Source organism: Haliotis rubra, unplaced genomic scaffold (genome assembly GCF_003918875.1).
Source record: "Haliotis rubra isolate DU_JTF1 unplaced genomic scaffold, ASM391887v1 Scf295, whole genome shotgun sequence".
NCBI classification, from domain to species: Eukaryota; Metazoa; Mollusca; class Gastropoda; order Lepetellida; family Haliotidae; genus Haliotis; species Haliotis rubra.
In genome coordinates, this window is record NW_025766963.1 from 196,922 (window position 1) to 223,902 (window position 26,981).

A 26,981-nucleotide genomic window follows, 5' to 3' on the forward strand; every position below is an offset into this window, starting at 1 on the left:
CAAGTATGTGTAACACCTACATGTCACCTGGGACATCTCCAAGCTTAACCAGTGTGTGTAACACCTACATGTCACATGGCACATCTCCCTGCTTAACAAGTGTGTGTAACACCTACATGTCACCTAGCACATCTCCAAGCTTAACCAGTGTGTGTAACACCTACATGTCACCTGGCACTTTTATGTGCTTAACAAGTGTGTGTAACACCTACATGTCACCTAGCACATCTCCAAGCTTAACCAGTGTGTGTAACACCCGACATGTCACCTAGCACCTCTCCAAGCTTAGCCACTGTGTGTAACACCTACATGTCACCTGGGACATCTCCAAGCTTAACCGGTGTGTGTAACACCTACATGTCACCTAGCACATCTCAAGCTTAACCAGTGTGTGTAACACCGACATGTCAATCACGTAGCACATCTCCAAGCTTAACCACTGTGTGTAACACCTAAATGTCACCTGGGACATCTCCAAGCTTAACCAGTGTGTGTAACATGTCACCGACTTGTTAAGCGGAGATGTCCCAGGACATGTCGGTGTTACACACCCACACCTACATGTCACCTGGGACATCTCCAAGCTTAACCAGTGTGTGTAACACCTACATGTCACCTAGCACATCTCCAAGCTTAACCAGTGTGTGTAACACCTTGACATGTTACTACTGGGACATCTCCAGGATCTCATGTCGTGTATTATCACCACCTACATGTCACCTGGGACATCTCCAAGCTTAACCAGTGTGTGTAACACCTACATGTCACCTGGCACATCTCCAAGCTTAACCAGTGTGTGTAACACCTACATGTCACCTGGGACATCTCCAAGCTTAACCACTGTGTGTAACACCGACATGTCACCTGGGACAACTCAAGCTTAACCAAGCTTGTGTGTAACACCTACATGTCCTATGGCATGTGTAACATGGCACCTCATCTCCCTGCTTAACAAGTGTGTGTAACACCTACATGTCACATGGCACCTCTCCTGCTTAACAGTGTGTGTAACACCTACATGTCACATGGCACCTCTCCTGCTTAACAAGTGTGTGTAACACCTACATGTCACCTAGCACATCTCCAAGCTTAACCAGTGTGTGTAACACCCACATGTCACCTGGCACATCTCCAAGCTTAACCAGTGTGTGTAACACCTACATGTCACCTAGCACATCTCCAAGCTTAACCACTGTGTGTGTAACACCTACATGTCACCTGGGACATCTCCAAGCTTAACAAGTATGTGTAACACCTACATGTCACCTGGGACATCTCCAAGCTTAACCAGTGTGTGTAACACCTACATGTCACCTGGGACATCTCAAGCTTAACCAGTGTGTGTAACACCCCGACATGTCCAAGCTTAACCACTGTGTGTAACACCTACATGTCACCTGGGACTTATCCACTTTCAAGCTGTGTGTAACACCTACATGTCACCTGGGACATCTCAAAGTTTAACCAGTGTGTGTAAACCGATTTGTTAGTGGAGATGTGTATGTCGGTGTTACCTACATGTCACCTGGGACATCTCCAAGCTTAACCAGTGTGTGTAACACCTACATGTCACCTATGTCCTAGCACATCTCCAAGCTTAACCAGTGTCATCTAGACACTTCCAAGCTTAACCATATGTGTGTACACACCTACATGTCACCTGGGACATCTCCAAGCTTAACCAGTGTGTGTAACACCTACATGTCACCTGGCACATCTCCAAGCTTAACCAGTGTGTGTAACACCTACATGTCACCTGGGACATCTCCAAGCTTAACCACTGTGTGTAACACCGACATGTCACCTGGGACAACTCCAAGCTTAACCACTGTGTGTAACACCTACATGTCACATGGCACCTCTCCCTGCTTAACAAGTGTGTGTAACACCTACATGTCACATGGCACCTCTCCCTGCTTAACAAGTGTGTGTAACACCTACATGTCACATGGCACCTCTCCCTGCTTAACAAGTGTGTGTAACACCTACATGTCACCTAGCACATCTCCAAGCTTAACCAGTGTGTGTAACACCGACATGTCACCTAGCACATCTCCAAGCTTAACCAGTGTGTGTAACACCGACATGTAACCTAGCACATCTCCAAGCTTAACCACTGTGTGTAACACCTACATGTCACCTGGGACATCTCCAAGCTTAACAAGTATGTGTAACACCTACATGTCACCTGGGACATCTCCAAGCTTAACCAGTGTGTGTAACACCGACATGTCACCTGGGACATCTCCAAGCTTAACCAGTGTGTGTAACACCGACATGTCACCTAGCACATCTCCAAGCTTAACCACTGTGTGTAACACCTACATGTCACCTGGGACATCTCCAAGCTTAACAAGTATGTGTAACACCTACATGTCACCTGGGACATCTCAAAGCTTAACCAGTGTGTGTAACACCTACATGTCACATGGCACCTCTCCCTGCTTAACAAGTGTGTGTAACACCTACATGTCACCTAGCACATCTCCAAGCTTAACCAGTGTGTGTAACACCTACATGTCACCTGGCACTTTTATGTGCTTAACAAGTGTGTGTAACACCTACATGTCACCTAGCACATCTCCAAGCTTAACCAGTGTGTGTGTGTATGTCACCCGACATCTCACCTGCTTAACAGTGTGTGTAACACCTCTCTAGCAAGCTTAACCAGTGTGTGTAACACCTACATGTCACCTGGGACATCTCCAAGCTTAACCAGTGTGTGTAACACCTACATGTCACCTAGCACATCTCCAAGCTTAACCAGTGTGTGTAACACCTACATGTCACCTGGGACATCTCCAAGCTTAACCAGTATGTGTGTAACACCTACATGTCACCTGGGACATCTCCAAGCTTAACCAGTGTGTGTGTAACACCTACATGTCACCTGGGACATCTCCAAGCTTAACCAGTGTGTGTAACACCTACATGTCACCTGGGACATCTCCAAGCTTAACCAGTGTGTGTAACACCTACATGTCACCTGGGACATCTCCAAGCTTAACCAGTGTGTGTAACACCTACATGTCACCTGGGACATCTCCAAGCTTAACCAGTGTGTGTAACACCTACATGTCACCTGGCACATCTCCAAGCTTAACAAGTGTGTGTAACACCTACATGTCACCTAGCACATCTCCAAGCTTAACCAGTGTGTGTAACACCTACATGTCACCTGGCACATCTCCATGCTTAACAAGTGTGTGTAACACCTACATGTCACCTAGCACATCTCCAAGCTTAACCAGTGTGTGTAACACCGACATGTCACCTAGCACATCTCCAAGCTTAACCAGTGTGTGTAACACCTACATGTCACCTGGGACATCTCCAAGCTTAACCAGTGTGTGTAACACCTACATGTCACCTGGGACATCTCCAAGCTTAACCAGTGTGTGTAACACCGACATGTCACCTGGGACATCTCCAAGCTTAACCAGTGTGTGTAACACCGACACCAACATGTCACCTGGGACATCTCCAAGCTTAACCACTGTGTGTAACACCTACATGTCACCTGGGACATCTCCAAGCTTAACAAGTATGTGTAACACCTACATGTCACCTGGGACATCTCCAAGCTTAACCAGTGTGTGTAACACCTACATGTCACATGGCACCTCTCCCTGCTTAACAAGTGTGTGTAACACCTACATGTCACCTAGCACATCTCCAAGCTTAACCATTGTGTGTAACACCTACATGTCACCTGGCACTTTTATGTGCTTAACAAGTGTGTGTAACACCTACATGTCACCTAGCACATCTCCAAGCTTAACCAGTGTGTGTAACACCGACATGTCACCTAGCACCTCTCCAAGCTTAGCCACTGTGTGTAACACCTACATGTCACCTGGGACATCTCCAAGCTTAACCACTGTGTGTAACACCTACATGTCACCTAGCACATCTCCAAGCTTAACCAGTGTGTGTAACACCGACATGTCACGTAGCACATCTCCAAGCTTAACCACTGTGTGTAACACCTAAATGTCACCTGGGACATCTCCAAGCTTAACCAGTGTGTGTAACACCCGACTTGTTAAGCGGAGATGTCCCAGCTTATGTCGGTGTTACACACCGACACCTACATGTCACCTGGGACATCTCCAAGCTTAACCAGTGTGTGTAACACCTACATGTCACCTAGCACATCTCCAAGCTTAACCAGTGTGTGTAACACTGACTTGTTAAGCTTGGAGATGTCCCAGGTGACATGTCGGTGTTACACACCGACACCAACATGTCACCTGGGACATCTCCAAGCTTAACCAGTGTGTGTAACACCTACATGTCACCTGGCACATCTCCAAGCTTAACCAGTGTGTGTAACACCTACATGTCACCTGGGACATCTTCAAGCTTAACCACTGTGTGTAACACCGACATGTCACCTGGGACAACTCCAAGCTTAACCACTGTGTGTAACACCTACATGTCACATGGCACCTCTCCCTGCTTAACAAGTGTGTGTAACACCTACATGTCACATGGCACCTCTCCCTGCTTAACAAGTGTGTGTAACACCTACATGTCACATGGCACCTCTCCCTGCTTAACAAGTGTGTGTAACACCTACATGTCACCTAGCACATCTCCAAGCTTAACCAGTGTGTGTAACACCTACATGTCACCTGGCACTTTTATGTGCTTAACAAGTGTGTGTAACACCTACATGTCACCTAGCACATCTCCAAGCTTAACCAGTGTGTGTAACACCTACATGTCACCTAGCACATCTCCAAGCTTAGCCACTGTGTGTAACACCTACATGTCACCTGGGACATCTCCAAGCTTAACCAGTGTGTGTAACACCGACATGTCACCTGGGACATCTCCAAGCTTAACCACTGTGTGTAACACCTACATGTCACCTGGGACATCTCCATGCTTAACAAGTGTGTGTAACACCTACATGTCACCTGGGACATCTCCAAGCTTAACCAGTGTGTGTAACACCTACATGTCACCTGGGACATCTCCAAGCTTAACAAGTATGTGTAACACCTACATGTCACCTGGGACATCTCCAAGCTTAACCAGTGTGTGTAACACCGACATGTCACCTGGGACATCTCCAAGCTTAACCACTGTGTGTAACACCTACATGTCACCTGGGACATCTCCATGCTTAACAAGTGTGTGTAACACCTACATGTCACCTGGGACATCTCCAAGCTTAACCAGTGTGTGTAACACCTACATGTCACCTGGGACATCTCCAAGCTTAACAAGTATGTGTAACACCTACATGTCACCTGGGACTTCTCCAAGCTTAACCAGTGTGTGTAACACCGACATGTCACCTGGGACATCTCCAAGCTTAACCACTGTGTGTAACACCTTACATGTCTCCTGGTACATCTCCAAGCTTAACCAGTGTGTGTAACACCTACATGTCACCTGGGACAACTCCAAGCTTAACCAGTGTGTGTAACACCTACATGTCACCTGGGACATCTCCAAGCTTAACCACTGTGTGTAACACCGACATGTAATCTGGCACGTCTACAATCTTAGATGGAACTTTATTGTTGAAAAGATAACACATACATATATTTGATGTTTTTGTATTGTTTAAACTTGTCCTATCTCACGTCTTGTATTCTCTCTCTCATGATCGACAGCTGAGTGGAAACGGACTGCAATGTAGATGTAGTTTCTACAGAGGTTTGACTGATGACAAGTTTGCTGAATACAAGAATACAGAAGTTGGATGAATATGGGCCTTCGTTATCAAAGAAATCCAGGAAGGCGCGAAAATCTACCTCGTCTCCCACTGAGCAAGAAGACTTTTTCAGGCCTCTTCCGATGCCAAAGGCTCTGTCTAGAGTTATGCTGGTTCAGCCTTCACCAAATCAACTAGAGTCCTTGACAAACCGATCTGATGCGACGGTCCCTTTTTTCAGTAGACACATGAGACCAGCCATCCCTAATGGTGACGGCCCGACTTGTTTCTCCGTCTGTTTCAAGAGCCTTGCATCATTTGTCGGCAAACTCTCTGTCCGCAGACTTTCGTCTAACGAATGCGACTGATTCAGCACCTCCGTTGACTCTACTCAGTCAACATTTAGGTTTGGCGAACCTTATTAGTTCGGCGATCTACCCTGGTGAGGCGATTACCTCTGGTTCTGTGAAATTCCCCTGGTTTGACAATTCCCTCCGGTGCAACGAAGCACTCTGGTTCAGGGATTGTTACCAGTTCAACAATCTCCTCAAGTTCGATGAGCTACCATTCTGCTGCGATCGTTTGTGGTTTGACAAATGCTGCGGCAACTACCACATTTTTGCAATCACCATTGGTTCTACGAACTACCATGATACAATGATTGATCCCGTTTTAGCAAACACTCAGAGTCTACCCAGTGTTACGGTTAATAATTTGCCGTGACAAAAGGTTTAAGAATTCCCTTTGAACCAGCAAAATAAAACACAGACAAGTCTTAAATATTCAATAATATATTGAACAAACAATGAACAAACTACAATGAATGACAGATATCTAGTACAATGCATTTGAGTTACAAATATAAAATATTGGGTCACAAATATAAAATATTAACTCACCAGAGTCTTGACATTTACAGTGTGAGCTGATATACTGATTGAAGGTTGTTTACAATTATTATTATTATGTTTTACAGATTAAAGATGAAAATGCAGCAGAGAGGGTTCGGGTGATCCTGGCACAGTCAGGCTTGTAAGGCTCATCATCAGCTCAGGGCCCTCACCCCCTCTACACGCAGCCCAGACAGCAAAATGGGACTTCTCCCAGGAAACACTGCCTAGTCGAACCCACCAAGAACTTTCCAGAGAATATGAAGGCTCCCCAACACTGCAGCCTTCTGCATTTCCCAGAGTGTCAGAAGGGCTGTGCTCCCGGTGGAGAACCCGGGCACTCTCCTGATCTGCGCCAAGAGATCAGGAGGTACCAAACCAAGGGCACCGAGAACAATGGGGAGCCTGACGACAGTGTACTTGGGATGCAAATGAGACATTTCAAAGGTGAGGTCTGCATATTTATCATGCTCTTCCTGAATCTTGTCAATCACATTGCTGTCAAAAGGGACAGAAAATTCAATGATATAAATAAATTCATTGGCTTTATCCAAAAGGTTTGTTGGCAGGAATTCTTCTGAGGCTGTATATGGGGCCTGTTCCACAGAAGTTTGAAAGCATCATTTTCCATGACGCCCTGGACATGTTCAGGGTCGTACCATGGATGGACCTCGGAGTCAAAGCCACAGGCATGACAAAGACAGTAGTGAAAGCAACGAGCCATGCCATCATGTCTCTTAAGATATGATGTTTGTGCCAAGGAAGGGCATCCACTAACAAGGTGTTGGACAGTCTCTGTAAATTCATTACACAGTCGACATTTCATATTGATATTTTCTTTAAGAATCACATTTTAGCGATTACGAGTGGGAAGTGACTGGTCCTGAGCAGCAAAAAGGAAGCCCTCCGTTTCACATTTGAGACCAGCCGACTTAATCAGATGACAGCTTTCCCAGATACAGAGTTTAAGAAATTGAAGAGAGTTCGGGATGGGGTCTCTGCTCTGAAATATTCCCTGGATAACACTCAAGTGCATGGCTTCACCAATTTCGTCTCTTCCCTTATCCTAGATGAAATAACACTCCCTTTTTAATTGAGGGTCAGGAACTGGTACATCTCGACACTGCTATTCGCCATACCTTACCCTCAATGAACATGATCCGGTCGGCTACAAAGGCAGTTACAGTAGCTGCTACTCTACAACCCAAGAACAGGCACACGTTAGAGAGACCATGGCTATAGATCATGAATATTTTCAAACCATGTTGGACCAAATCACTCATTTCCTTGGATACATGCTTGCAATCAGACGACGGAGTCCGCTAAGCCATTTGACTTGGGATGAACGCTATGGAAGTGAATTATTCTGCCAACCCTGGTCATCTCCCTATCACTTCAATGGTATTATCCACTTCTCCATGAAAGTGGACCGAGAGAGCCCCAGTTCCTGGTCACTGTCGAGCTGCTCAAGCTGCAAAAGTCACAACTACAGGAGTAGACACCCGGTGCAGTACACACCTTCGAACTCCGATCTGCGTGAGCAACTCTTTTCGCGGCCGTGGGAGAAGACAGTCCAGATCCACCGTCATGAGAGGGAGACGCAACTGGAATGCAGGTCACAGAGCTTTTGTCGAGAAACACTGACTATAAGAAACGTTTACCCTACTTGGAACTTCTGCCCACCAGACGTCCCGATCCTAAACACCCCAGTAGGTGGAATACTTGGTCTATTTGCTTGCAATTGGACTCTTCTCGAAAACCCTTTCGTTGTATCTACGCTCAACCAGGTCTACAAACTGCCGATTATAAAATCCCCGCTCCTTACCATTGATCCGGTTCGTAGAACCTACTAGGCAGCGCAGATAACAGCTCTACAAACCACTATACATACGTTGTTTGAGAAATTAGCAATCGAGCCTCTCGGACCTTCACCCAACACCCCCATTTCTATTCGCCCGATTTTTCTTGTCCCCAAGAAGGATTTGGACAAGCTTCGACTAATCTTCAACTTGAATGTCCTCAATGCCAACTACCTTTAGCTGCCTCCTCACTTCAGAATGATCTCCGTGAACCTTCTGTGAACAATCTTGAAAATGGGAGATTACATGATCTGTCTCGATCTCCAAGATGCATTTCTGCATATGCCGATCTTCACAGACCATTGCAAGCACCAGCGATTCATCTTCCAGGACATCCACTACCAGTGGAAGCAGGGGTTTGAAAAATACCATTGACTGATGCCCGTATCGAGTGGAAATCTCCGGTCAGTCAAGTAAATATCACATTAAACTTTACTGTGGTACAGTAGTGCCAAACTACTGAAATGTTTCTATATCTGTATTTTGATTATGAAATGAAAATTACAATTGCTACCAACTAACATCTGTGTTTTATTTCCTAGCTTATTCTTAGAACAATTTGCATTGTATTTCTTCAATCGACATTTGCAATGTTTAAATCTACAAACAAATTGTCAAAAATGAGGTCAAGTGAAATTAATATTTGGTCAAGTGGATTTTGAAAGTTTCCTGGATTGAAAAAAATTTCAACCCCTGGTGGAAGGTCCCCATTTACCCATCTCACGAAGCCGATCACTCTGTTTCTACATTGCCGAGGGATTGTGTTCAAGGCTTACATTGACGTTTGCATTCAAGCCCAGCCAGATTGACAAGTCCTGCTTCAACATATACAGTTGCTACCAAATTGCTTCACCAGCTGGGTTGGATCATCAACATCAACATGTCAGAACTGATTCCCACCCAATGGCTTCAGTTCATCAGGGCCTTATTCAACCTACGTCTAGGGAAGATGGTTGTTACCAAGGACAGATGGGTCATGATTCAATGCCTCGTAGCTGTGGCGCGCTGTCTCAAGACCGGTCTCTACAACAGTGGCAGGAACTGCTTGGATTGCTGACTTCAGCCCAAGCCCTGATGACCAGAGATCAACTTCAGATTCAACCCATCCCGAGATTTCTAAGACTGTTTCTGCAGATCAATGACCCCAATCCGTCTACCTTCATCGTGCCATCCGTACCTTCGTTGGTGACTCAATGAATTGAATGTTTGTGAAGGAGTTTGTTTGATGCCGTTCAAGGATGGGGAGCTCATCTCCACAAATATCAAGTGGCAGGGCGGTGCTCGCCAGACAGGCAGTCTCTGCACATAAACAAACTGGAGTTCAAGGCAGTCATTCTAGTCATAGACCATTAGGCACGGGAGTTTCAATTGACCCGTCTTCTCATATAGTCTGACATCAATCGTCTGGGCTCAACGGGTTTGTCGCACTTCCTCGACTGGGTGATCCAGTTGTTCTAACTGATAGATTCACTGGGTATCTCAGCCAGAGCAAGGCACATACCAGGGTTGAAGAATGCCATTGCCGACACTCTATCAAGGTCAGATCGTCTGTCCCCAACAGAGTGGAAGATACTCGCACAGATCTTCAAATCAATCTGTCTCCTGATCACCAACCCTCAGGTGGATCTGTTTGTGACCAGCAGGGCTCGAAAATTCCACTCGTCTGCATGACGAATAAAATTTGCTTCAGGCAAGTGAAAAACATAATTTGCTCGTCTTAGACGAGTACATTTTCTGGCCCAACTATTTTTCAAAACAATATATTTAAGTTTTAACATCGTCATTCCCGATTAACAGTTTTTGGCAATCGTCACTCATGCTTACTGTCCTCTATTCTTCAAGCAATTACGTGATTGAAGTGTGAATACCAAATTTCAATGGATTTCGATGCGACTCCTAAGTTGCTGTTCACATCCTTGACTAAGCTTAAGCAAAGGACAACTGGGACTTTCCACCTCCAGTCGTCCCAATCTTCGATTCACCAGTTGGCAGAAGAATTGGTACATATACTCGTAACTGGACTTTTTTGGGAGACCCCTTCAATGTATCTACACTCAGTTTGGTGTGTCATATCTACACTCAGTCTGGGCTACAAACTACCGATCATATGATCGCCACCGCTGTCGAGTGATCCAGTTCAGCGAACCTACCTTTCGATGCAGATATCAGCTCTACAAACTACCCTAGGTACGTTACTAAAGAAGCTAGCAATCGAGTCTCTTGGACCTTCGCCCGACACCCCTGGCTTCCATTCGTCGATGCTACCCATCTTCAACCACCTCCACACTTCAGAATAATCTCTGTTTCGAATGATCAGTTTCGAATGATCAGTTTCGACCTTCAAGATGCCTACCTGCATGTTCTGACTTTTCTTGACCATTGCAAGTATCTGAGGTTCATCTTACAGGGAATCCACTACCAATGGAAAGTCCTCCCGTTTGGCATTTATACAGTCCTGTGGCTATTTTCCCACATTACGAAACCCATCACTCAGTTTCTGCATTGCCGAAGCATTGTTTTCAATGCTTACATTAACGATTGTATATAAGCTCAGAAGTATCGACAAATCCTCTTACAACATCTGCAGTTCACCACCAAGCTACGTCACCAGCTTGGGTGGATCATCAACATCAAGAAGTCAGAACTGATCCCAACTCAACGATTGCAGTTCATCGGGGCCGTATTTGACACTTGTCTGGGGAAAATGTTTGACAGATGGGCCAAGATTCAACACATTGTACCTCTAGCACTGACGCAGAAGTGAACACATTCAACGGTGGTGTGGTTCATCAATCATCTGGGTTTAACAGGATCGTCGCACCTCCTTGGTTGGACGATCCAGTTCTTCCAACTGATAGACTCCCTGGAAATCCCATCAAGAGCCAGTCACATACAGGGAGTAAGGAACGTCATCACCGACACTCAGTGTCAATCAGATTTGCAGTCCCCGACCAAATGGAAGATACACCCACAGATCTTCAAATCAGTCTGTCTCCCGATCACCAATACCCAGATAGACCTGTTTGCAACCAGGTTCAACAACCAGTTACCCAGGTTTGTGTCAAAAAGCTTAAGCAAAGGAGGGGGGCCATTAAACAGTGGAGCTGACTGAGATGTTTTCCATTTCATCTTTATGTCTGACTGTTGGGATAGTTTCGAAGCAGGCACTGGCCAGATTATAGTCGCAAGACTTTAATTTACTGGGGCTTTCTGGAAACCGGGGTGACGTTGGGAAACCTGATTAGCTCCGCATTTGTCTCCGACAAATGTACAGCGGAAAAGTACATTTACTTGGGAGTGCCCACTCCCTGGGAGGTTTTGTGCTGAGTAAGTCAAGTGGTTTTGGAAGAAGCATTGCAAGTATAGGAGTTATGTAGGGAGATTGTAAGGAGATTGCACTCATAACATGCCTCCTTGTGCATCATCATCACCACGGTTGTTATACACAGGGTAATCTGGGGCCCACCATCCAACCGTGGGATAAGTACAGGATGTGAGATAGGATTTGTTTAAAAATTTGAAAAATTTAACTATAAATTGTATATTCATAATACTTATCCTACCTCACATGATAGATTCTCGCACTACCAACCCCGATACACAGATTACAATTATTGCTCCAAGATGAGCATGACTACACAAAGGGGACACATGACCTATCAGAGCACAGGTTGCATGCTTTTCAGAGGCTTCCAGGGTGTCCAGGAATGGGTGCAGTTGGAGTGTCTTTGGCAAAGGGTTCAAGAGAGCCCCAAAACTTTGTTTACAGTTCGTTTTCACTCGATTGTCAATCATACGAGAGAGAGTACAAGACGTGCGATAGGATAAGTATTCCCTGTACTTTACTGATAAAGTGTAATCCCAAATATGACATATTACATCATGGAACTAGTTGTCATGTTTGCTATCTTAATGGCCAGAAAGATTTGACATGAATCTGTAGCAAAGACTGACTGACTGAGTTTGGTTTTACGGCGCTTTCAGCAATATTCCAGCAACATCACGGCGGGGGACACCAGAAATGGGCTTCACAGATTGTGCCCATGTGGGGATTCGAACCCGGGTCTTCGGGGTGACGAGCCAACACTTTAACCATTAGGTTACCCCACCGCCCCCTGTAGCAAAGAACTTGTTAAGGAAAGCACACAAGCCATAATTTTGTAAACATATTTTTGTGTTAAGTAGGTGCAGCAAATACAGTTTTCCCAGAAATTATTGAGAAAATCTTTGTTTCCTGGTACTGATAATAGAATTTTAAAATAGGTTTTACATTATGTAACATATTTTTTCAAGAATAAGAAGAAAAAAATAAATTAATTTTCCCCACTCAAAAAATAAAATCCTAATGTTTTCATTGGCCAAAAATGTAAACATACAAAAAATGTTGTTTTTAGATAGTTTTTGCCCCATATACACTTCATAAATTGCCTAAAGTAACATACTATGAGTATTTAGAAGGAATATTACTTTGACTTGTGATTTTATTTTTATTTTTTTCCCTCCTGCCTTTAGGTTTTCTGAGGACAAAAATCCGTAAAACAAGAAATAAAATTGGTGTGGCCTTAAGAATTTTTGTAAATAGATTTTTCACCTTTTCAGTTTGACCATGCTCTGAAATTTTCTCAAAGTGCATCTTCTGATATTGTAAAGATCATCACCTCTCAAACTTAATCTTTTCTTGATTGTTCCTACTTGTGATGATGCCATGAGGGAGCCAAACTTTGACCAATATGTTTCTCCTTACCATGTAATCATTAGTTGTTCGGATGACTAAATGTTAGTTTTTAGTCCTTAGTATTTATGCTGAAAATATTTGAATATCAATGCTGACATGAGATTTTGTTAAATGGGTATAATTAAGGAGTAAACATTCCCTCTGGATTATGGTTGCCTTAATTCTGTGGTTTCCACAGACACATACAGAATGAAGTGAAAATTTTAACACTAAGTCACACTAATGAAACACTTTAAATAATACAACAGTTGACCTGCAAGGCTGAGTAGCTGAACCTGAATTTGAAACTTCAAAGATGAAAAGAGTCCAATGATTACATATTCCAGAACATCCTCAAATCTTCAAAATACTTACGCAAACATAATACGTCGCAGAACAGGCTCGGGGTACGCTGACGCAAAATTTTCAAGGAGCAGAATATTTCCGGTTTACAGTATATGTCTCGCCCTTCCTCCCCACCTTCCTCCCCACCTTTCCTTTAGAAGATAAAAGTTTTTTAACTGTTTTACAAGAAAATTTGTGAGGTTTTTCAAACAACTATACAGTGACGTCTAGGTCAGCTGGAGATAACTCTGGCAGTTGGGAGGGCATACCACTAGAGATAGCTAAGACTTAGTGTTAAAATTTTCACTTCATTCTGTATGTGTCTGTGGAATCCACAGAATTAAAGCAACCATAATCCAGAGGTGAGTTTACTAACAATTAGTAACAGTAAATGTAATTGTTCCTGTTTGTTGACATTTTTCGTAAGTATTATGAAGATTTGAGGATGTTCTGGAATATGTGGTCATTGGACTCTTTTCATCTTTGAAGTTTCAAATTCAGGTTCAGCTACTCAGCCTTGCAGGTCAACTGTTGTATTATTTAAAGTGTTTCATTTATTTATCATTACTGGATCTAACCAATAAAAGATTAGGAATGTAAAAGATCAAGTATAGATGATCCTATGTTGTTTCCTGTTTCAGTGTGACCTTAGCCACAGAGAAGTAGAACAGGAAGAAATAGAGGAGATGTGTCGGGAGCATGAGTTTGTGGGGTGGACAGAGACTTCAGTTAAAGAGGGCCTCATGATAGACGAATGTATGAGGTAAGCCATGTTCAAGCTCAATCTTGTGAATGCCATTCCTCCATTACACCTTGGTGCCATAATCCTGTATTTGACAGTAACACTGAATTTGTAGGAAGAAGCAAAATTTGGATGGAAATCATGAAGTTTGAGTTTATGTTCCTTTTAACTTCAGCAGTCAGTTAACTGTCCAAGGTATTACTACATGTTGGAACCCCAAGACTCCTTAGGAATCTCCTGGCTCTGGTGAAAGGTTTTGTATTCACAAGATGATCAAACCATAAGTTTTGTTTATGTTATTTCAAACTACCACCTCTGTTATATCAGGAGTAATTCCACCTACCTTCTTAATATTCTTCATCTAGACAGCTACTGTTGAAGAGAAGTGAAGTGCACAAGAGCAACTGTTAGTGTTTCAACTAATTGTGGATAGTAAACAGTGAAGTTTTCATGAATGTATAATTTGATTTTTGATATGCCACCACAGCAGCTTGATTGAAACACTTATTCATGACCATTGCTCAGCCATTTTAGTGGAAACATAATGAAATAAACCCCTTAGTTCCCTCTCATTGTACAGTGCACAGCACCGTCAAGGCAGTTCAAGTATTTTTGCAAGAGAAAATATGGTAATTTGGCAGTGGTTTTCCAATTAGAAGTTGAATTTTGAATGAAAGTATAAAAGGACACAAGGCAAAATTATTATTCTATTTATTCATTTTAATTCCGTCAGTTGTATTTAAAACTGAATTTAAATAGCTATGTCTCGGGCAAATGGATCATGTAAGGTATACAGGTGTAGCATGTCGGGTGTAGCCCATTAGTCATACGGCCACTAGTCATACGGAACAGACCAGATTAATTAAAACAACAATGGTCATGCTCCATACGGTTCAGGCTCATAACGCCGACCTTTCGACCAAACTTCACAGTTGACTGGAAAAAAATATCGACGTCCTGAGACTAGTTTCATTTTTATCCCACCGGCATATAATGCGGTGGGATATAGTCGTCGCCTCGTCCGTCTGTCCGTCCGTCCGTCCGTAATCATTTTGTTTCCGGACCATAAATCAAAGACTGTTCGATATTTTTTAACCAAAATTGGTAGATATGTCAAAAATAACCTAAGGTGGTGCCTTTTGCTATATACAGATAATTGTCATTTTTATTTTTCTCGGTTTCCATGGAAACGTTTTGGACTTAGTCTTAAAGAAGGGTGGGCTTCGTTTCCGGAGCATAACTCAAGAACCGTTCAATATTTTTCAACAAAACTTGGTAGATATATCAAACAGATCCTAAAGTGGTGCCTTTTGCATTTCACAGATTTTTGGCATTTTTATTTTTCCCGGTTTCCATGGAAACGATTCGGACTTAGTCCCAAAAGTGAGGGGTGGGCTTCGTTTCCGGAGCATAACTCAAGAACCGTTCAATATTTTTCAACAAAACTTGGTAGATATATCTAACAGATCCTAAAGTTGTGCCTTTTGCTATTTGCAGATTTTTGGCATTTGTATTTTTCCCGGTTTCCATGGAAACGATTCGGACTTAGTCCCAAAAGTGAGGGGTGGGCTTCGTTTCCAGAGCATAACTCAAGAACCGTTCAATATTTTTCAACAAGACCTGGTAGATATATCAAACAGAACCTTAAGTGGTGCCTTTTGCTATTTGCAGATTTTTGGCATTTGTATTTTTCCCGGTTTCCATGGAAACGATTCGGACTTAGTCCCAAAAAGTGAGGGGGTGGGCTTCCGTTTCGAGCATAACTCAAGAACCGTTCAATATTTTTCAACAAGACCTGGTAGATATATCAAACAGAACCTTAAGTGGTGCCTTTTGCTATTTGCAGATTTGGCATTTGTATTTTTCCCGGTTTCCATGGAAACATTTTGGACTTAGTCTCAAAAAGTAAGGATTGCTTTCGTTTCCGGAGCACAACTCAAAAACCGTATAATATTTTTCAACAAAACTTGATAGATATATCAAACAGATCCTAAAGTTGTGCCTTTTGCTATTTGCAGATTTTTGGCATTTTTATTTTTCCGGTTTCCATGGAAACGATTCGGACTTAATCCCAAAAGTGAGGGGTGGGCTTCGTTTCCGGAGCACAACTCAAAAACCTCTCTATATCTTTTAGCAAAACTTGGCAGATATGTGAGGCAGATATTGAAGTGATGCCTTTTGCTATTTGCAGATATTTGTGATTTATTATTTTCTCGGTTTCCATGGAAATGATTGAACTTAGTCTCAAAAGGAAGGGATGGGTTTTGTTTCCGGAGCACAACGCGAAAACTTCTTAATATCTTTCAGCAAAACTTGGCAGATATGTGAGGCAGATCCCAAAGTGGTGCCTTTTGCTATTTGCAGATTTTTGTCATTTATTTTTTTCATGATTTCCATGGAAACGATTTGCACTTAGTCTAAAATCAAGCTGGACTTTAAGTAACTGTCAGATGATTTGTTCTTTCAAAGATGTGGGGGCCGGGGGGATATGTCATCTTCTGATGACTCTTGTTCCAATTATTGAAGGATTACGAGGACAATGAAGAATCAACCAGTTGTTAGAAGAGGATAATCTGGATTATGCGGATGAGACGACACCTAATGAGACAACAACACTTTATATTTCTATCAGTTTATTTCCATTCTTGAAGCACTCATCGACAAACTCAGTTGACAGATTTTAACGTTTTTTTACAATGATTCACAACAGGTGGAATGCTGAATCAGCAAACTGTCTCACGGTGTTTATTGTCCGAGCTGGGGACTGATGTCATCCAGTCGTCGCTCTAAGTGCCTGTATTTCTTCTTCTTGTACGGACGCTTCTGGCCAGCAGCGTACTGGACCAGCTTGTTTTCCATGTTGGTCTGTTCTCGTGACAAGACTGGCGCGATCTCGAAGATGTTTGGTTTGGTCTTCAGACGTGAATACCACCCTTCCAGATGGTTGTTGGTTCTTGGTCCATCTGAGTTGTGGTGTTTCCATTGCGTTCCACTGCGATATGTTCACCTAGTGTGACGAGTTCACCTTATCAAAACATCTAGAGTAGCTTATCTGCAACCCTAATTACGCCTAATCAGAACCTTACCTTCAAAGGAAACCGCAGGTCGGGGTCCTGAGACTAGTGGAAAATCGAAAGGTCGGTGTCCTGAGACGACACCTCCCATACAATACAAGAGACTTTTCTTGTGTGAGATCTAACTGATAGTCAAACATTAGTCCATACGTCTACTCTGCACACCCATACTTTTGACTATGTTGTTAGAAAAGCATGGTAGGAATATAATTCCATTTACGATTTGAATTAAACAATTATGCAGATTTAAGGAAATACATGTACTCTATTTACTTAAACTTTGAGTTTACTCATGTTGTAGATTGTTTGAGAATAACTACATATGTATTGACCTAAGATGGGAGAATCGTCACTTATTCGTCATTATGTCAGGTTTACCCGAAGGAAAGTATGTGACATCAAGGTGAGGCACATGACAGGTTTTGATTCAAGGTTATCTTCACAACAAAAACTCAACAAAGGAACACTTTATTTATTGGCTTGAAGGGATGCTGAGACAGAGTGACAACTGCTGGCAAATATATCCGCAACACCACTGCACACAACCACGGCCCTATGGATCATGGCGCAGTGAAGTTCATCGGTAACATTAGGAAGTGAGCTAGAGAGGAGAGTACTCCAATACCAACCCTGTACCAGGACGAACTAGCAACACAGGATCCCCAGCTTGTGTCCCTTGTGCCCCTTCTACCGTCGTACCCAAGTGTGCCTAGCACCATGTACCGACATTGTCGACATACGATACCGGCCCTACCACAGACGAGAGGAGAAGTAGAGTGGGAGGGAAGGTGGACACAGACAACGAGTGGCCAGACGTTTCTGGTGTTTACGAGTCCGAGGCTGCTATTTCCACTTCACTCGGGTGATCTGGAGGAAGGTACAAGACCTGGAGCTAGCGGTCCAGTATGGGAAGACCCGGCTGTCGGTTCATGGATAAGAAGGGCATCAGCACTAGCCCTTCTCCCTTCAGCTGAGGAACCGGATGCCTGGGTCGACAGCATGGGTGACTCTCCTCCAGCCATCAATGCCGACCACTTCAACAATTACATTGTTGACAAGTTCCCCATCACCCAGGAAACAGGTGTATCATGAAAAGGAGAACAGACTCGTCAGACTCTGGGACCAACATCAAGCCATCCAGAAAATGTCTCTGGAGTTCCTGGATGCTGCTGGATATCAGTATTTTCCCTGATGTAAAATCAGAAGTACTGAAGAAATGTGTTGCATTATATATATATACTTGTTATAAAACACCCATGTCATGTTTATTTGAGGCATATAACAAATGGGCCGTATGACTAATGGGGTGCCACCAACATGTCTGTATCTAAATTTGTGCATACTAGAATATGATAATTAGATCAGCTGTTGTTTGATTGGATTAATTTGAAACAGAGCCACTTCTTGTTATAAAATTTGTAACATGCGTTGTTAATAGTGGGGCCAAACATTATCAGTAATAATATCTTGAGACCAGCCTGCTCAGACGCCAGTATTTGGGCCCATGTCTGCAGCAAATGGAAGTACGAATTCCCCAATTTGAAATAAAGAAATGATAAAAATGCTAAGAATATTCAAAAGTCAGTATTTGCTCTTGTTAGCTACTGTTTTAACACTGATGAGTTTCATAAAATGGTATCTAATGAAAAGTGCAGTATGTAAAACGAAAAAGTCATGTGTTACTCTGTGAAATGAAAATTAGTGAGTTCATTAATTCAGATTTGTTTTATGCAATTAGGAGATTAGAAATAATAATTGTTTTCTTCTTCAGGTTTTTAATAGAAGAAATGGTCAACAAACATGCAGAAATAGATGGATTATCAGAATCTTTCACTGCAAGACGGGGTGATGGAATACGTTTGAATCCTGACTCTCAGAAGTCCACAGTGTCTGGTCGCTGTAGCTGCTGATGTTTTCTTGTTCATTGCTGTCTCTACAAATGCAAGATCAACTATCTGTCAGGGCTTTTAATTACATTATTTCTGTTAAATAATTTACCTCAACATCACTTATGAAAAATATTTTGTCATTTTAGTTCTGTCATCCATCCACCCATCCTTAAGCACTGAAACTAAAGCTGCAGTCTTTACATCAGCAGCTTTAGATTTAGTAATAAATTCTAGGTATTGCCCCCTGCCAAAATCCAACAGCATTATTTGGTGAAATATAGTTGAATAATTATGGGTGTGCTCTGTCTGATTTAGTAAGCCTACATACATAGACACTTTTGCTAATCCACTGTGCACGATAACTGTGATTGATCAATCAAGTGTTTACCAGTTAATCTTTTGATTGAGTGCATATGATCATTCCTCTCCAGGATTGTATTACATGACGTGTAATTCACTCATGAGATCACACCTGGATTTGGAATCTTTATTTGAAGAATTACTTCAGACACAAGAAATGTCAAATGTGAACAACTGATTGCTGTGTATCCAAGACACCATCAGGGATGAATGTTGTGTTGCATGATTTTGTGTTCTAAAGAGTACATACATATGCATAAACACTTACTTCTTGTTTTGTACATATTATGCATTGAAATTTGCAAAGAGCAGGGGTTACTGGGGTACTAACTTAAGAAGTCATGCTTGGAAATTTCTGCAAACCCAGTTGTAGCATTCATGACCATTTGTTTGTGCTGTTGCTTCATAAGAAATATCTGCCCAAAGTCGTTCATACCTGGAATCATATACAGTAAGCTATGTTTATAACAAACACTCTTATAACAAACTGACAGTTATGTAACAAACTGTTGTTGTTTTTTGGTCCAGACCACTTGCTGTATGTTTTATTAAAAATGCATACAACTAGCTATAATTAAACCGAACTAAAGTTAGTGGTACCTCCGTGTTTAAGATGGTAGTTTATTGGACAGGTGCAATCAATGCATACATTTCCTGTTATGTTGTATTTGAATGAATGAATGAATGAATGAATGTCTTTATTTCCTCCAAAAAGATATTCGAAGATTACATAAACAAACATCAGTCAGTTACATATATCTACATATGATATGTACAAAGCACGGTTATTTACAACAATGATAGTTCAGAAAGTATCCATCAAGGAATCTTTTAAAGAATAGATATAGTTCGAAAAATGTAGTATGATGGTTTGCCATGCTGTTTCATGAAGGCCAGGGATGTGAAGTTTTGCACCACAAAACAGTACAAGGGCATCTTCATCATCAAGCATTTCAAATAATACATATAACGTCCAGTAGGTCAAGTAGTGTCATATAAAAATTATTTCTTTGGCTCATTGCAGATTCACAATGTAAAATGATGTGGGCATTGTGGTCATAGCAGTACTTATTACAAAGCATACATTCATTGAGAATTTGGCTTTAGAACCGACTAGTACAGCAAGTTGTATATGGTCTTTATATTCTAGGTACATATACATTAGAGTGTAAAGTCTATGTAGACTCAGTGTTTGATGGATTACAGCATATCTGCACATATCCTCTCTTATGGAGAGTCTCAATTTCCATTAAGCTTCTTCATAAGAGAGGATAGAACTTACAACTATTCTGCGCCAAACTGTCTTTGATGGAAAAATACCAGTTTGCACATAAGTTAATACATAGTCCAGTAGATTATACTTCCGTGCCGTACATAACAGAGTGTTGCAAATACTGCGTGAGTTAATATTTAAATGAACAGTGAGTGATAAGAATGCACAGAATAGCGTTTTCGTTGATGAATTACAAGCGTTATTACATAATCTTCCAAGGAATAATAATCTACACTTGTCAATGTACCCAACCATTGTCCAGAGACCTAGGTTGGCACTTACAGAATCTGTTGGCATACGTCTGTTGAACCCTTGAATACATTTAGCGAAATATCGTTGGATATTTTCCACCAAATCAATGTTTTTGCCATATAGCGTAGGCATGGTTTCACAACCATAGAAACTTGTAGGTAAAACCATTCTTTTCCATATATTAACACATGTAACTGGATGTAAGTCAGTACTGTTAAGACCTAATGAGCGTAAAGAGAGTTTATAGTTTGCCTGGCCTTTTGACAGTTAGCGAAAACTCTATCTTTACAAGACATATCTGATGAATGTAGAATATCACCATGTTTTACTAGTGGACTTATATTAATAGAGGTGTCGCAAAAGGAGAATGAGAGCTCAGGACAAGATTGTTTCCCTTTCCGAAAAACTACAATAGTGCTTTTCAATGCATTGTATGTTAGGCGCCATCTGGAAGCATATTCTGAAACAATATGAAGTGAATTCTGAAGCCCATCGGAGGGGTACTTAACAGTGTCGTATCATCGGCTAACAGGACTGATGGTACATCAATACCATATACACATATACCATTGTTACTAAGTCTTAATTCAGTTAGTAAATCATTTATGAAGACAAGGAAGAACCATGTAGACAAGACTCTACCTTGCCTTACACGTTGTTTTACTTCAAATGTGTCTGAGCTATTTCCATTGTACATTACAAAAGAAGAGCTGCAGGTGTAGCTGTGATATAGCAGATTCCACATTTTATCCGTTATACCCAAATTGTGGAGTTTTAAGAATAGACTGCCATGCCAAATTCAATCAAAAGCTTTCTCATTATCGAGAAAAGCTGAGAAGACTTGAGAGCCACGCTCAACATAATATGTTACACAATCATTGAGCTTAAGCGTCGACATAATTGCACCATGTTCTTTTCTAAATCCAAACTGTAGAGGGTCTGGAAAGTAAGGATTAATATGGCTTATATAAAATGTAGACGTGACAGTAATAGTTTTTCAAATAGTTACCCTATACAGGAGGCTAGGGTGATACCTCTGTAGTTTTTGGGATCACATATTGCACCTTTTCCTGTATACATGTATTTAGCAAAACAATCAATTAGTGCTGTTGATTGAGAAAAGGAGGCATTTGTCAATCTGTTTGACACTGTACTATGTCCCACTCAAAAGAGCTTAACTACCACACACAAGATTGGCCTACAGATAGTTTCAGATATCTTTAAGAGACAGGATGACTGGCAAGTTGTAAGGTTTTTTGGAGTCATGCCAGTATATTGGGTTTTATGCTTTTCTACACCATGATTTTCATTTCCTCACACTTTAATGTTAGACCACTGATAAAGGTGAGTTTCATTTCCATGGTACTAAAAAAATATTATAATCAACAGGACTTATACAATGCTAAATATGATGCGCATATTTTGCAATTTCAATTATCTATGGGGGAATCTGTACATAATTATTTCCAATACTGTGCCTGATGGTTGATACCCTGACTTGGGCAACATTGCCATCTTTAATCTGCAGGAATGGTCAGTAGTATGCTCACTTGTAGACTTTGAAAAATAGAGGATCTTAGGCCGAGCTGATGCTGTGGGGTTGTTTGTGTTTCCATAGCTACACTCTGACTTCTGACTTTACTATGAAAAGACCCTTTGATCCAATTAAAGAGGTAATAACAGCCTCAGTCCAGAGTGCAACCTGGCAGGTTCGGAATCCTAGCTGAGGTTGAGTTACTGGTTTCAAAATTCATCATCTAACATTAATTCTTAATTCTTTGGGCAATATTAGATTTGCTAGTATGTATGAAATGTGGTTATTTGAAGGAGAAGACATTTCCTAATCATTTGTGCTTAATTACAATTCTCAAAAGCTTACATTATAAACAAAAGTGCATATTTGTATGAATCTGACAAAACAATTTTCCATGACATCATTTGGATGCTGCTCCTAACAAAATAGAGAGTTTTGATCTACTAAAGTTGTCATTTCTGAAACCAGCTATCAATTGATATCCAGCCAAAATATTCCTTCAAATGTTTGATAAATGAGCTTTTTAGTTTTCATTATTATGTCATTGCACCATTTCAGACAAATTTTCAAATACTTTGGCAAAAACTTTTACAGCAATCACAAAGTATCTGAAATATCTGTTGTATACGATTTAGATGAAATAATCATGGAATGTTGATGTTTTAAAATCACTTTAAAGATTCTGACTGATTCTGAACAACATAAGTAACAATAATGTGTTTTTTTACGATGTTCCAGAGGCCACTATGATGTTTTACATTTAAGATTGTTACAAATTCGGCTATGATGGAGGGCAAGTTTAAAATACACCAACAACTATATAATTTAGATGTTCCAAGAGCATGCCTGGCACAACTATTAACATCAAAATTACTCTAAATTGTAGAGGCCTAAATGGTATTTTGAAGAGAAAACAAGTACACTGGAAATTCAACAATTCACTTTTTGAAAGACAAAGAGTATGCAGATCTTGTAAGGAAAACTATAAGTGATACCTTAGAACAATATAAAGATAATACAAACAAAGAAGATAATAGTTTAATCCTAAATGATCAACTACTATGGGAAATGTTACTGTTGGAACATAAGGGGAAGTACAATTTATTTTCCATCAACGCGTAAGAAGAAAAATCTGGCTCTAGAAGCCAAACTAGAAGAAGATTTGAATGATTATGAAATTAAATTGGGTGAAGTTAATGATGAAATTGAAAAAGACTTACATATGGAATAATTTAAGAAAACTAAATCCGAAAGATCAAAAGCCAAATGGATAGAACAAGGGGAAAAACCATCCAAATACTTTTTACAATTAGAATCCAGAAATTTTCTTAATAAATCCATATCAAAGCTTGAATTTTATTGAATACACAAGATGATATTATCCAAGAAGTTAAAAATTATGATGAACATTTATATACTAGTGAAGATTGCACCGTATTGACTTAGAAAATCTTTTTACAGAGACACTTATTTCAAGAACACATTAAAGGGAATATTTGTGGCTGTATTTAAAAAAACCCAGAATATCACAACCATCGTATTTAATGCAGGAGCTGGTAAACACTGACTTAAACAAATCACCCCAACCAGTCATCAGTACCAGCATATGCCAGTCAGGGCATAGACACATGGTTTTTAACCCACGTAACTGTAGCAAATGACAGGGAACACACATAACAATGTGTTGAGAATCAAGGCAGAGCTATGGAGATGCTCCAAACTGACAATAGTCAATGTCAGGTGGCTGCACATTTTAACGTCACTCAGGGTGTGATTGGGAAGCTGTGGAGTATGTTACTGATTTCTTATATCGTAGTATATAAGAAATGAACACACTAAGACCAATAACCATACAAAGTAGAAAGTGTTCTGTTGATCTCCCATTCTCAACATCCAGCAGTTTGTCCACAACTGATGCCAGTTACAGACATGCTCACTTGCAATGGTGCTGACTTCTGCTTTCCTGGTCCACATGATCACCAGATCTGTCAAGATTAAAGTTTAGGCCTTTCTTTTGTTCTTCATCATGATGGTCTGACTATAGATACTGTCCCCGTTCCTACTTATCTTTTCAGATAGCAGATATACCACTCTCTGGAACTTTCTCAAGAGTAATCTGTACAGATGAGCACTAATCAAGCACCACCCTCTTTTTATAAAAGTGCGAAAACACTACATGTTGTACATGCTTTGAAAATCAAATGCCACGTATCAAAATGTTAACTGAAACATTTCATAAACAAAAACGAAATTGAAATTTGTAAACTCAACAATGCCAAAGTATGGTCACCATGACTGTACCACCAATATCTGATTGTTCCAGAGTTCTTAAATGATGATTGTTGTGGCAACCCCTAGCATGGATATCATATGCCAGTCATGCCATACTGGCAGTCAAGCATCGTATTCTCAGCAGGAGGATCTAGTGTTAGCATATAAGATAGTCAAAAAGATGAGGTTCCCATCAGGGCTCCTTTTGGGCAAATTGGAATTTTGCAGTGACGGCCTGAGGACAATGAAGTCCAGCACAGTCATGCATGAATACTGGACTACTGGCAAGGGGGTGCTCATCAAAATATTTCATTTTCCAGTATTTCCTGTTGATAACGTTGACCACTGAGTGTAATGAGATCCAACTAGCAGTCATACGAAAGGCAACATCGCAACATCACTGAGGTACCACCAAAGGGAAAGGTTCAGCTACAATGGTGCTTTCATCAGACCAATGAACCCTACGCCAGTCCACAAGTGGCAGTTTACTCCGTGCCTGCCCCTTCTGATCGGACGACGTGCCCTCATAGTGGCAGCCATCATACGTGAACATGTGACGCATAGCCTTTGAGATATTGTGCGAAGCAAGTGCTTTACAGGTGCATTCATGTATGCTTGGGTATTACCGCCTGTAAGGGGCTAATTGGAGTACAATCGCCAACAGCTGAAGGGATGGGGTAAAATCAGCTAGGGACTTTGCAGGTACCAAAAATACTGTAAGACCCCATGGTCCCAAGTATGGTGATCTATCGTGAGTTGCTGTCGATCCATTGCCCGTTTTTATATTGTGTTGTTTAATATGATGACTTGTTTTATGGTATGTATACATGTTAGTTTTAAATTTCTCTCTGTGATCATCTAGTTGTTTTACTTTACTTTATTGACATGGCTTAGTTTGAATTTTTTTTTTTTTCTGAAAAAGCGTATTACTTGATCAAGTCACAATATGGCTGAAATAATGCCGACGTGACTTTAATCACACTTACTCACTCCATGGATTCAAGTCCATCTGTTTTTGTCATTACGACTAATAATGATATACATGTAATGTATCAGTAAGTTCAAAATCAATTATATGTATATGTGCGTGCGTGCGTGCGTGCGTGCGTGCGTGCGTGCGTGCGTGCGTGCGTGCGTGTGTGTGTGTGTGTGTAATCTGTAACTGTAATCACCCCCTGAAGATTAAGTCGCGTTGGAGGGAAATTCGTGTTTTGTCATAATTTATTAGACTCTCATAATGAACAGATGAATTAGGTATCTAAAAAATAAAACAGCTTATTTTCCATTGTCTTTGGATAATTATGTTTGTGAACGATAACAGATATCAGTGTATTAAGTATTTGCATGCAGCCATATCATTAAGTTCAAAATCAATTATATACTCTTCCCCCCCCAAAAAGAAACTTGACATAGGACAAATTTGAATTTTAGGAAAATATTTGACACAAACCAATCCGTGCTGAATCCCAGCATGTGGGGGCATGTGGTTGCCGACGACAAAACGTTTGAAAAAAGATACGTTTAACAAAAACGTAACGTTACACTCACGTCTGTAGTGAATTGCTAAAACGCACCCTACATGAAATGCACAAGCATCATGAAATTGTGTATCACCCTGAGCTGAAGCCTATGACTAGGCCTTAAAAAGCCACATCAATGATACCCCACATGCATTGCTTTGAGCCACTATAGATGACAAGAGAATGAAAAGACTGACAGAAGCTCAACGACACAATGAAGCCCATTTCTGGTGTCCCCCGCCATGATGTTGCTGGAATATTGCTAAAAGCGGCGTAAAACCAAACTCAGTCAGTCAGTCAGTCAACGACACAACGCCATCGGCCGTTTACAAGGTCGGACATCGCAGCCTGATGTGACAAGACACTTCAGCGTGTCCAGACAGACCATCTCAAACCTATGGACACGATACAAAAATACTGGGGGTGTTAATGACAGACCCAAGTCAGGTCGACCTGGAGTTACCACCGCCGCCCAGGATCGCCACATCCGGTTGAGACATTTTCGTTCAAACGCCACAGCCACATCATCCACAACAATCCAAATCTCCGACCAGACAGTGCGCAATTGGCTATGGAAAGGCAGACGT

The 26,981-nt window shown here is 41.3% G+C and overlaps 1 protein-coding gene and 1 long non-coding RNA gene across 3 annotated transcripts in view; both read left to right on the forward strand.

The window, feature by feature from the left end:
* The window catches only part of LOC124282191 (ras-related protein Rab-7L1-like), a 94,412-nt gene extending 74,275 nt beyond the window's left edge, over window positions 1-20,137 (forward strand). For both annotated transcript variants that reach the window (XM_046718157.1, XM_046718158.1), the window contains exons 5-6: window positions 14,121-14,242; window positions 19,067-20,137. In XM_046718157.1, coding sequence (XP_046574113.1) covers window positions 14,121-14,242; window positions 19,067-19,205 — 261 coding nt within the window. In that variant the 3' untranslated portion in view covers window positions 19,206-20,137. The remainder of the gene's footprint in view (window positions 1-14,120; window positions 14,243-19,066) is intronic.
* Window positions 20,138-21,406: 1,269 nt separating this feature from the next.
* On the forward strand, window positions 21,407-26,157 carry LOC124282193. Its single transcript, XR_006900086.1, has 2 exons — window positions 21,407-22,219; window positions 22,688-26,157. It is a non-coding gene; the product is annotated as an uncharacterized LOC124282193 (long non-coding RNA).
* Window positions 26,158-26,981: the final 824 nt, after the last annotated feature.